At 42.0% G+C, this 12820-nt stretch overlaps 1 protein-coding gene across 1 annotated transcript in view; it reads left to right on the forward strand.

Moving 5' to 3' along the window:
- LOC128460563 (centrosomal protein of 128 kDa) overlaps window positions 1-6708 on the forward strand; it is a 40149-nt gene extending 33441 nt beyond the window's left edge. Inside the window, exons 20-25 of the mRNA XM_053445801.1 lie at window positions 25-74; window positions 1306-1329; window positions 3068-3145; window positions 3293-3406; window positions 5381-5489; window positions 6123-6708. Of these exons, the coding sequence (XP_053301776.1) occupies window positions 25-74; window positions 1306-1329; window positions 3068-3145; window positions 3293-3406; window positions 5381-5489; window positions 6123-6196 (449 nt within the window). The 3' untranslated portion in view covers window positions 6197-6708. The remainder of the gene's footprint in view (window positions 1-24; window positions 75-1305; window positions 1330-3067; window positions 3146-3292; window positions 3407-5380; window positions 5490-6122) is intronic.
- Window positions 6709-12820: the final 6112 nt, after the last annotated feature.

Raw genomic sequence — 12820 nt, forward strand, 5'->3', positions numbered from 1 at the left:
TCTTACACAGTTCTCTCATTTCAGAGCTGTTGGAGCGGAGTCGCAGGAAGGAGGAGGAAATGAGGAGCCTTCAGGTCAGACTCATTTGTCTTAACTAATCCATTTGTCTGCATTTGTTAACCTGCACTTTAGGCCGTAGATTTTTTTATTATGTGGCCTACTTCCAATGGCACGACAGCTGGTTCTGTTTTTGTTAGCACACCATTTTGGCTCCAAATTCTTTTTCTTCTTTGCATATCCATTTGGTTGTTTTTGAGTAACTGGCCTTCAGTCATCTGAGTTCTGTGATACGCTGCTACAAACAGCAGCACACAGCCGTGGGCCTGACAGACTCCCCGCAGCCTTGCTTGAACAAGTAGCTAATTACTGCAGACACGAGGCCTTGGAGTGTAAAAGCCACCAGAGGCCTCATCTCTGTCTTTCAGAACTACAGCATCTACACTTGGCCGGCCACCAATTCACCTAGTCTGCAACGGACTGGCCCCCAGCGTCTCAGTGGCCCTTTTACTCGACATTAAACAGCAAAACACAAGCACACACGCACAGACACACACACTGAAATGTCTGCTAAGCAATCAGAGTTTCCGATTGGGCTTCTCAGCCTGCTTGAGCGTGCGCATATTTGTGTGGATTGGATCGCAGGGCCCCATCTGTGGCTGCACAGTGGCACCTGCCAGAGCTTGTGTGTAATTAATCAGCCCTCTTAGACCAAGCCGAGCTTTTAATTATGAAGGATGAGGAGCGAGAGATGTAGCGAGGGAAGACAGATAGCGAGGGATGCAGAGGAGTTCTGTAAAAAAGAAACAGTTGGGGGGGTGGGCAGAGGAAAAGAAAGTACCCTTGTTACAAACCATCAACACATTCCAAGCAGAGGAGGTTGAAGCAGCCGGTTGGGGGAGGGAGTGCAGGTGTGCGTTTGAGTGGCAGATAAGAGGCATAGCATCACTTATGTAGAGTTGGAAAGGGAACATCAGTCAGGAGCTGGATGAGCGGCGAGAGCAGTTTGTCTTTGCGTGTGCGTGTGTCAGTGATTGTGTTAAGAAGCCTGTTGTGTGCTCCAGACTCTCACTGGCCCGTGCATTTCCCCTCCCTTGTTACCCATCTGTTGGAACACTATTCCTCTCCGCTGTCACTTTTCTCCCACACACACACAAAGCTGGGCTTCTCTCTGCTAATCCACCATTTTGAGCAGTTACCTGGACTCACTGTTTTGCAACAGCTATGAGCTCGTTTTATTAGCATCGGGTCTTTCTTTGTTTGTATTTGCATACAAAGTGTTATCAATGTGTTTGTGTCTTTTTACAGGACCGTATTTTGGATGTAGAGATGGTAAGATTTCATTGTTTGGAAAGAAAATCTGCTGGGAGACATGGGTGGAATAGAGGGGAGAGAAGTGAGAGAGAGATAGGGAGAAGAGGAGAGAGAGACCAGGAACGGTTGTCTGTTATAATGAAAACAATAAGAGTGGTGATTATTGATTGTAAAATTTGTATTAATAATAGCAGCAAAATATATATGTATATATATTTATATAATAATAATAATAATAGTTGTTGTTTTGTGAATCATCAGATTCAGAATGACAGGTACACAGAGTAAAGAGTGAAATATCTATGATATTTGACCGTCTGTGTGGATGGTAAAAACTTTATGAACCATAGTGCAAGCACACCGAGTTAGACATGTCTTATGTTATTATGAGAAGTGTAAGAGTTCATTATGAAGGTGGGCGGGCTGCCACAGTCTAGATAATCAATTGAAAATACTCTGTAATTTTTAGGAGCAAGGAATTTTAGGGAGTCTCTAAACTACTAGAGCAGGACTTGATATTCTAATTCATGTTGGCTTTCAGTCTGATTTAATGAAGCCGTGTCAGCAGGTTGACCTAAAGCTGTGTGTGAAGCAGCAAACACAAGACGCTGCACAGCACAGGCTTGGAAATGATTTCTTTAGTCAAGACTTAAACCTCTGTTAATCATCATAACTCTTACTGACCGAGTTAAGAAAGGAGCTGGAATGATAATACAGTATTGACCACACCATCCGAACAGTTAATGTCCGCCACTAACATCTTTAATCAGCTGTTACATGTCAGCCCCAAATTACTCAGCACAACTGAAAGGTCATATTGATCCAGGCGCTTGTTTATTCCCCTTGAAAATAAATAAATAAATGAAGCTGTCTAACTCGTGCTGTCTATCAATCACAATTATACGTTGCGCTTGACTACTTCAATCCTTAATTAGCCATTGTGAGTAAGAGGAGGAAATGGCTCAGACCGCCATCAAGTCAAATCATTTCTGCTTACCACAGCTACAAAGCGACAGCACGTATCGACCCATCCTCCTCTCAGGCTGAGAGGTGGGCATCCTCCAGTATGGGCTGTATGTAAGTGTGCCATTCAGTGCAGAAATCAGCAGAACGCCTCCTAACAACTAGGTTCTTTGATGCTTAAATGCTCTACGTGAATGGGAATGTGAAGCCTATTGAAACTTACAGTGGAGCGATGAATAGAATGGAGCCATTTGTTCATCCAACATCTTGCTGATTGCGTTTTAACTAAATTAACGAGGCACTATGACATCATGTCTGTCACTGAGATGCCTCCAGCACACCGCTGAGGAGCATCATCTTTATCTCCATTCACTTTTAGGTGTTAAAGAAAAGGGAAACAGGGAGATGATTAAGGGGATTGAGAGGATGCTCCAGTATTTATCCATGTATCATCCTCCATTTACTGTTGCAGTGTCTGGTGCCTTCTGCTTCACACCTACATCGTAATATTTAATCTAATTATGTTTGATTTCTTTTTATTTAAGATAATTCAGGGCATTTATATCGAAAAACATTGCATTAAAACAGTATCTAGGGCCTATGTTCTACAATCTCATGCTTTAAATATTTTTAAGAATAATTTCCCCATTTTGGGACAAGTACACACATTGTATAGATTTCTCTAATAATATAAACTTAAACGACTGAAGTCAAATTACTTGATATAAAGATCAAACAAATCAACACCTAATATTGAGTGAAATAACAGTTTTTTTTTATCTATCGTTTCCAGAACACAAGAATAGCCCTCGACCACCTGGAGTCAATTCCTGAAAAACAATGTCTGATGGACAACTTCAAAGATTTAGAGGTGGGTTCACTGGTAACATCACTTATTGATGTTATTAAGAGACTTTGAAAGGATACTCTGACACATTTTCCTATAATCTGAGTATTGGTCTGTTGTGTTTTGCGTCTGGTCGGTTATGATGAAACGGTCTCCATTTTGTTCCTTCAGGAGTCACAGCGGCAGAGGGAGATGGTCGAGCAGCGATACACCAAATACAAAGAGATCGTCTGGGACCTTCAGCACCAGCTGGACGAGTCCAAACGCGAAATCCAAGAGTACAGAGTACGACACAAACACACACGCCCACGCAGACAACCAGCTCTATAATGCCTTACAAGAGCTCGTACTCGCAAACAACAACCTACACCTTTTTCCATTTCAGTCCCTAATTGCACAGTTTTGTTCAAACAGCAGCCTTTTGGTCGAGGACATTCTGGCGTCGGGAGCCATTTGTGAGTCTAGCTCGCCCACGCTGGTGCCAATGTGTGTACCACACCTGATATACAACTATAGGAATAAATGACTGACTTCACACGCTTGTAATGGCGTCGTGGATGGACAGAGTGGGACAAGCCGGAGAAGTGTCACAAACATAGAGTCGAACAACAGAGGAATTTCACCAGTCACTCCTAATCCCCGCAGTCCTCTTCTGTGCTATAGAGCAGTCAGGGGAGACATCGAGGCATCATTGCTGACAGCTGCCATTAGCAGTATGCAGCCTTCCCCAAAACAGCCATACACTCACTTTTTAAATGGTTTTAATCTGCCAGATTACCCTCTCTGTTTGCCAAATGACTCCCGCGTCGAATGGTAAGTGACGATTGCATTAGCTTAATAGCTGTGGCCCACCCGGGGTTTGTTTAAGGAATAACGATGGATTGAATCTCTTTAAGAGACTTCCATCTTGATGAGACTCAGCAATGCAAACAACAACAAACAGCCCAACACATACAATAGTGGTTCTCTGTTTGAATTTCAAAAGCTCTCTTCAAACAAGGGTTTATCTTTTTTTGAGGTTGATTCTTTTCCTGGAAATCCAAGGACATCTGTGATGCTGATGATCTGAATAATAAATAAAAAATCTGTCACATGTGTCAAAATTTCAGCAGTGACTTGGCGAGGTTTGCAAGAGAGTCACAAAATAGCTAAATACCTGCTCAGACTGGCACACGTTAGCCTCCATGCTTACAAACAAATAAATGTCTGTATGAGAAGCTTTTAACATACACGGGTGCACCCACTTCACATCATCACATCTTCAGTCTCCTCAACCGAACATTAATCTGCGGAACACTTATGATGTCCAAACATCCTTTTTGGGGATGACAAGATTTGTCCCACAACTCTGATTTTACAGTGCATTAAATGTGTGTAGTGTGTGTTCTCTGTGAAGTGCAGTACCATAAAAACATATTCTACAAAAAGAGCTGTCCACACCTGGGGATATAGTGTGGAACAGTAACTGAATTCCACCAAACTGTTTTTTTATCTCAGTTTACCTGCATCTTCACCTGTGTATGTGTGTGTGTGTGTGAGTGTGTGTGTGTGTGTGAGCGTGTGTTAAACGTAGGTGGGCTATGTGCACGCATTCATTAGAGGGTGGTTCAAAGCCTTATCTGGTCATGCAGGAGGGAGCTGTCTTTGGACCTGAGGCCACAAACGGAGCTCATGGTTTTAGTTTCTTGTGAATATCTAAAAGTGGAAACCAGTAGAGAGTGTTGACCTGGTGTTACCCCCCCGACCTCACCATTAGAACTCCAACGCTCAATGTAGAGAAACACACCTATAAACACCAGAAACATATTTACAATGGATATTTGACAATGTGAAAGTAAAGGTCCAGTGTGTAAGATTTAGGTGAAAGGCATCTATTGACAGAATTTGAATATTAAATAATCCTAGTGATGTTTTCAACGTGTTTCATCTAAATTGTCTCTTCATAGATTTTCACAAAAAACACTTTGTTCCTTATCTCATGACGTGAAAGTAATTAAACAAATCTAAATGGCAACGGCCAGCCGGTATGCTGGCACCATGTCCAGGCCAGACCCACCACTGGTAAAGATCTGAAACTAATAAGCACTGGTATAGCTGTGAGCAAGGGGTTGTTTCCAGCATTTACAGATAATTAACATTTGGATCTGATCAGTCAGTCAAGTTCAACAAAAAAAGGATTCCAACACATATTTACCAACACATCTCTTCCAATAAATAAGTTGTTGTTTAGTCTTGTCACTGTGTCCACCTGTCTTCCAGGACGAGAAGCTGGATGCCACGACCAGGAGCCTGAAACTTGCTGCTCTTTCCTCCAGCATCAAAGGCCCCGGCACGTTCCTCAGCAACTCGCTGAGGTCTGACACTCTGTGTGAGTACTTCTGTATTGAAGCTGCTAAACCTGTGTTCTGACAGCTTGTCTAACAGGTGGTTTGGTGGCAGTCATGGTTTTGTGCATTACTTGATAAGTTGAAAAATGTATTGTTAAATGGTTTGTGCTGGAAACGTTAATGGTGACAGTTTAGCGACGGTTTTAGTCGGGTACGTATGTTCCTCCAGCTCACATCATATCATCAAAGCTTAAGTTGGGAAATTCTGTACATAATAATACGAGATATATTTCACCATGGTACACACAACGCAACTTATTAAACCTTCCATTAATTTTGTGTGTGTGTGTGCGTGCGTGTGTGTCACTGCCTCAGACTTGTAGTTCTTCACTTAGCAGCTTACAGATATTTGCACAGTGTACTTCCTGCGCCTTTTGTGTCTGTTTGACCTCTAAGAGTGACGGTGTCCCGACATATTGACGGCTGTTTGGCACCAGTGTTAACAGACAATACACTTTCATGACGACTGTAGCGGCAACAGTTAGAATATTGATAACAAGGACTTTTTTACTTCAGCAGTTGAGTTTCAGACTGGATGATTGACACGCTGGGGGATGTAATGTTCTTTCTCTCTTTTCTTTCGGCTTCTTCCCACCGTCCCCTCTCTGCCGCAGCTCCTCGAAAACGCCTGACCAGTTCGGATCTGGACGACTCTGAAGTCAACGGGGCCAAACCACTCACAGATTAGCTCAACCTCAAGTGATCTTTTATCTCTATCTGTTGGAACGTGGACACACAGCGACGCGCACAGCTGACTGTACCTGCCCAGTGCTGATCCAGAACCGACTGGACTGGACTCTGGGCCTCGCACTCAACACTAATCCTCCTCGACTACCTCAAGCAGGCGAACACTGAAGCTGCTCGAGAGCAGAGGAGCGACTGAGGGATTTCACACACACTTTGAAGAAGGACATATTTTTGCACACTGTAAAAGAGGAACTACTGTCAAGTGTTTTTTATTTATTAGACCCTGAAGTGAAGTTATTTATTGGGTTTCAACCAAAATCATTTCACTGTTACATTCTATTTTACAACTTTTTAACTCAACAGATATTTTAAATCTTGTAAACCAAACTGTACTCCTCTCATTATGTGTTGGTGCTCAAATGATTTGGACACAGTTAAGGCCTTTGCACACAAAATGAATATTTGTCTATTTGCATATTACTAATATTTTTGTATTTTTTTCAGAACTTCGAAGACTCGATGCAAGTTTCCACATTTCAATTTATCAGAGATTTTGCCTCATTTACAAATCTAACCAATCATAATGCATTTTGTTGACAGTGTCATATTTTGAAGCTGTGGTAGAAGAACAGCAACTTCCTCCTCAGTCAGATGTTTATTTATTTAATATATTTGACTTGAGCCACTGCTCACAGTTATTTCTGTCTTTTAAAGGAGTTGTAGAGTGGCCGTTCTAAACCTGCCTGTTTAGAATGAGCTGTTTGCTTGGTCTGTGGAGATGCTGGTTTTCTTTCTGGGACTGATAAAGTCACCAGAATGCATTGAGATGGGTGAATAAAGACTGACTGTAGGACTCGGACCACAGAACCCAGAAACCACTGCTGCTGGAGAAAGAGCTGTTCACCTCTTTATTCAAAGTTTAGGTAGGTTCGACTCAGAACCCTGAACTGATTAATCGATTGTCGTTGACCTGAGTAACTTGCTGTCATGATCAACAACACGGTTCCACCTGAAGCAGCTACAGAGCGCTGGTCGTCTGTTTGTTCAAAGATAGTTGAACTTATCACGTGCCCAAATAGCACCAAATACAACACCGCCCTTCCTCTGGACCTTGAGAACACACATGCCTAGTGTAAAGGCGATGAGCCACAGACAGACAGATTTCTGGAGTAAGACAGATATGAGGATGTAGCTTACTTGAAGCCAAGATCAAGAAACAAGTGACCCAGCTCCTGTGGAAGAAAGTGAATGGACCAAATGTGCACAGCAGGGACTTTTTTTACCAATATACTTCCAATTAAAAAGTTTTAATAAATATCTCTGCATCAGCTTCTCTTCAAACTGTGCAATGGGCGTCAGAAAACATGTCCAGCTGTGGTTCAGCTCAGGCCCCTGAAACACTTCATCTGGTGAAATCAGCACCTGTGCTTCATCGCTTCATGTTGATCCCATCTTGATTATATTTTAGTTGATTTATCATCTCTTGCTTAATCTTAATCAGGCATGTTGAAGTTCGTCTCAATATTATTTGCTGTTTGCGTCTCAGTTGATGTGCAAAGGCCGTAACTCTGCACAAACACAACTCTGGTGCCTTTTAAAGACTATGCAGTGTTTTTTAACATTAACATTCTGTCTTGTCTCTATCATGAAAATGTGACAAATCTTGTTTTTTACAACGTTTTTTAATGTATTGATGATTTTTTTGTTTTGTTTTGATACCTGCAGTATATATACACATGGATGTCTATTTTTTATGAAATGCAAAATAAGTATATGCACTATGAATAAATCCCCCTGCAACTTCTGTTTTTATAAGCACACTTGAAGTCCCCTCCATTTCAGAGTGAAGTGTTTGCTTTGAAACAGCCGAGAAACTCCAGCTATTCCCACTGGTGTATCTTTAGCATTTCTTCTAAAATCCCTCATCAGAGAGAACAACCTTAAGCCACACCAGAGAGAAACGTCCTTTTAATTTGCTGCCTGACTTCAGTGGGGTAAACACAGCACCTGCTGTGTAAACATTTCTTTAACTTGTACATAGTCTCGAGCAGAATGCTTGGAGACTGTGCAGCTCTTCAGAAAGGTCGGGTTGCACAGTGTTAAAGAGACAAAACAAAGATCCTAACATCAGTGAACACGCTGGTGGATGTGGAGCACAGACACCGACAGAAAGGAGTAAAATGTCACAAACAACTGAGGTAAATAACATTCAAATGGAGTCTACAGAGAAATTAAACTTTCAACTATATCCAAAGGTCAAAAAGCTTTTTATTTTATTTATCACTACCAATCAGCGGTTAAAATTAATTAGTGTAAATTGAAAAAATAGGATTATATTTACTTGATCATTTTGTTTTATTTTCCCTTTTATTTATCTCTTCACACCTATTTATTAGCTGTTTTCCCAAAGTAAACATTCCTATTTCATTTTTTTGATTTTTGTGTCTCCCTGTTTGCTCAGAGCAGTGACTGGTCCAGGGTCTGTGGGTCTAACATCAGTTGTGCGATTGCTAGTTCAACAAAACACTGGTGATGATGCTCGTACACTTGTATCATCCTAGCTGAGCCAACTTCACTCACAAAACTACCAGCCAGAACTACTGTTCTCTATTAGCAAATAAATCAGAAACAGACATATATTGTACATAAACATGTAATCAATGAAAAACTAATTATTTCATATAATGTTGAATTTGCCTTCACTGCCCTTTTTTTGATAATGAGTGTTTCGGTACTCTCTTTGGTTTACAGTACTTACTTAGAATGAAATATTATATTGACAGTTTTACTTAAAGTAACAGTACGCAGCTATTAATGAGCAACAGGTGCTGATACATGGTGTCTTTCATGTGGAGACAACTAAACTAAACCTACATTATGTTAAAGTATTATTGACTTTAGTCTTAAATATGCCCTTGAATGCGTTACTGTTCGTTTCATGCTGCTGGCGGCCGGCACAGTTTGCAATATCTCTGTGTTTTCGTTCTTACTCATTGATTCAGATTTAAGTAAACTGTCATAAAACTAGAAAGAAGACAAACATGGAACTGATGACAGAATTCATGGCATTTCACTATGTCACTCGGCTTGGTTGTGGGAAAGAACATGGACTGTCTATGACTGAAGTTTGAGAGATAATTTGACGTAATTCTGAGAGTGGGATATTTCTTCATATCTGTCATAGTTGGCGTGGGTCTTAAAGGGGACATATTACTTGCAAGGGGGGGGGGGGCCTCAAAACAGGTCAATCTGAGGAGGGCTGTTTCAGACAGGGTAAATAGGTGCTGTTTTAAATGAGCCTTGTGGTATTTTGACCAAAAAATGTTACAGACATTTCATTTAGACCCCAAGGAACCATATCAACTTGTGGTAAAATGGGCATAATATGTCCCCTTTAATATTCATTCATATTGCTCTTAAAGAGTCTTGTGTGAGCAGTGAATATTACCCATGATCCCCGGCTTCCTTGACCAGAAGAGTTGACGCTGTGACAAATACACCAAACTATTTATAATTGTTGATAGTTTAAAAACTTTTCCCTCTGAATATTGGAGATAAACAATGGTTTTGATCTACAGTTCAACATTCCTTGACCTCGCTGTACTTTGAAATCTGAAAATAAACATGTAACTTCCCAAGCTAAAGAGGAAATGTGCTTCATGCACTTTAAGCTGAGACTTAGTGTGTCAGATGAACAACACAAGTCCTCCTCTTTAAAAATGAACTTTTGGTGTGTCTTTGTATGGCAGCCTTGAAAATTCAAAGAGAAGAGGCAGAAAAAAACTGAATCGACCGCTAGGTACTCTTCTTCCCTCATAAAATAAAAAAAATTTAAATTAAAGCTTACGAGAGTTTTTCCTCGGCACTCCTCCTTTGAAGAATCAGCACGGTTATCTCTCCAACATCCTTTTCAAAAGGGAGAGTCTCATTTTAAAAGCAGAGTTTCTGTCCGATGTAGAAAATTGTTGTCCAGGTGATAAGCTGTCCACTCTGACAAAATGTGTTGGTGTTTTAATGAAGCTGCCTCCAGAGGAAACAAAGCTCGGAGCAAAACATGAGCTGTGATGATGATTTAAGTCTTTGCTCAAACCCTGATACCCCTTTAAAAACTAAAGTAGTTTGGAAAGCTGTCGTCCAATGAAAATACTGAAGAACACAGCTTGACTGCTTCTTAGACATACTTAGCAGCACCAACATTACAGGAGACTGTAAACTGGGACATTTAGAGGTGTTTTAACTTGGTGTCTCATATTTCACACATAAGACAAGAGTGAAAATTAGCAATAATATTTGTTCCCATAAGGGATCAAACATGTGCTCGGATGTAAATTTGAAGATCATGAGCTGGCACAAAATTGTTGCTATTCTCCGCTCTCATTCATCACAGTTTTCATATATTCTCCTTTGTGTAAATAAATCACATTTGGCAGGCTCGGTGTCACAGACATAAACACACAGACACACACACACACACACACACACAGAGAGGGAGAGAGACAACCCAGGCTTCCTAATGCTCTTCTTTATGCCGTAACTGCGTCCCTAGGAAAATGTCTGCTTATCTAAGCTATATTAGGTTGCAAAACACATGCAAACTCATAGATCAGCCCTGCTGCTCCCAGCAGACTAGTTTCCCCATTTACATTCTGCCCCATCATTAGTCCAGCTTTACTCCACTTTGTCACGGTGAGAGATGGTAATGAATAAATTCAGAGCTTTCCACTCCTTTGTGTTTGTTTTCCAGCCGAGGAAAATACAGCCTCTGTGTGGAGAGGGGGAAAAGAGGGTGGGGGGTGGGGGGGGGGGGGGGGGGGGGGGGTGTAGTAATCTGCATTTCCACGAGAAACCTGACACACATCTGTCTGAGCCTGTCGGGATGAATTGCTGCACGACAGTCAAAGTAGTTTGAAAGGTGTCAGTGGTGCTCAGATCGATACTCGAGGACTCGGAGTGACTCCCTGTCCGTGTGGATGCAGAGAGGCTGAGGAATAAGGTTGTTAGGAGGCTGATGCATGTTCGGAGCCGACAATCAACACAAAACACGAGGCAGGACACATTCAGACACACAGACGTCTTTTTCACACAACACAAACAGACGTGTCGCTACATGACTGACACAAGGTCCCTGCAGATGTGAACGTATCACCGGTCCTCGGCTCAGCCCTCAGATCCACCCGGCACCGTGTCAGTACTGGTGATTGGCTAATCAGGCCAAATGATCTGCATTTATACACAGCTTCTCTAATCCTATCAACCAGTCAGATTCAAACAGAGCTGCTATACGCAACCCTTCTTCCACCACAGACCATTCACACTCTGAAGAAACGCTCATCAGGGGCAAGTTGAGGTTCAGCGTGTTGCCCAAGGACACTTCGGCACGCAGAGTGCTGGGTGTTCATAACAGAGAGTCGGATGTCCAACGTCAGTGCGATGGAAGGTAGCTCTGTTCAGTCTGTGGTGTGTTGTATGGATTATTCATCACAATAGGAGAATGCTTGAAGGATGAGTTTGGCATAAAAGAGGCTCAACAAAAGTCTGGTGTCCTTCGTCTGTCTGAAGCTTACGACCACATCATGGTCTTCTTCGGGAGATGGGGTTGCTTGGTTGTCATGGATCTGCTCCAGTTGTTGTCACGTGACCTCAGTATGGAATATTGGTCAAATGAGAACAGGTAATAATTCACTGCTGCGTACAGGCCATTTTGGATGTTCTTGATTGAATTTCAGATTTTGTGATTTGACTTTTTTTGCTCAACCATTGTTACAATTACTCAGTTGTCTTGTAAAGCATATGGAATAAAAGTATTTCTTTTTATTGTGCTTTTGGTGTGTTATGAAGTGTAGCTGCATGGGCGCTGTCCAGTGCTGAAATATGTTATATTTAATTTCCTTGTGGGCACTAATAGCTTGTTGAATATTAAATATATATACATATATATGAATCTATATCGAATGTTCTGTTTGCCTTATGTGCTTTTATAGGGAAAACGACAACTTCCTTTTGAAAATGAGTATTTCCTTAGCCACTTCACGTCTTGGTCCAGCTCCCCCAAAGCACAGGTAGAGGAAAAATCCTGGCAGCGGCCTGGGTCATCATAATTCTTTAATGGAAGATCTTTGGAACGACCAGGACGGATCATACAAGTAGACACCCTGCTGAAATGGCCAAAAGGGAGAAGGGAGAAGGGAGTAGATTCAGGAGGTCACTGTGGCCGAGCTCCAGAGATCCTGGGAAATATGCCCAGATGGAAATCTCTACTGAAAGCACCTGAAGGACTCTGAGACTGTTGGAAACTCCCTCCTCTGGTCTGATGAAACCAGAACAGATTCAGTCCTGAGGGTCGTGTTTGGACAAAACCAGGACTCATCACCTGTCCAATGGGAAAAGCACTTTGATATCCTTTTTGAAAACCAGGGCACTCAGGACCTAAACTTGGCTAAAGGTTCAACTTCCAGCACGACAAGGACTCTTAGTACAGGCCAAGGCTGAGTGACGCCCAGAGCCCTGACTCACACCTAATCGAACATCTCTGAGGAGAAAATGGCTGCTCACTGACCGTCCAACCTGACAGAGCCCGAGAGGATCTGCAGAGAGGGACGGCGGAAAATCCCCAAACCCAGGTGTG

This window comes from Pleuronectes platessa, chromosome 17 (genome assembly GCF_947347685.1).
Source record: "Pleuronectes platessa chromosome 17, fPlePla1.1, whole genome shotgun sequence".
Classification (NCBI taxonomy): Eukaryota; Metazoa; Chordata; class Actinopteri; order Pleuronectiformes; family Pleuronectidae; genus Pleuronectes; species Pleuronectes platessa.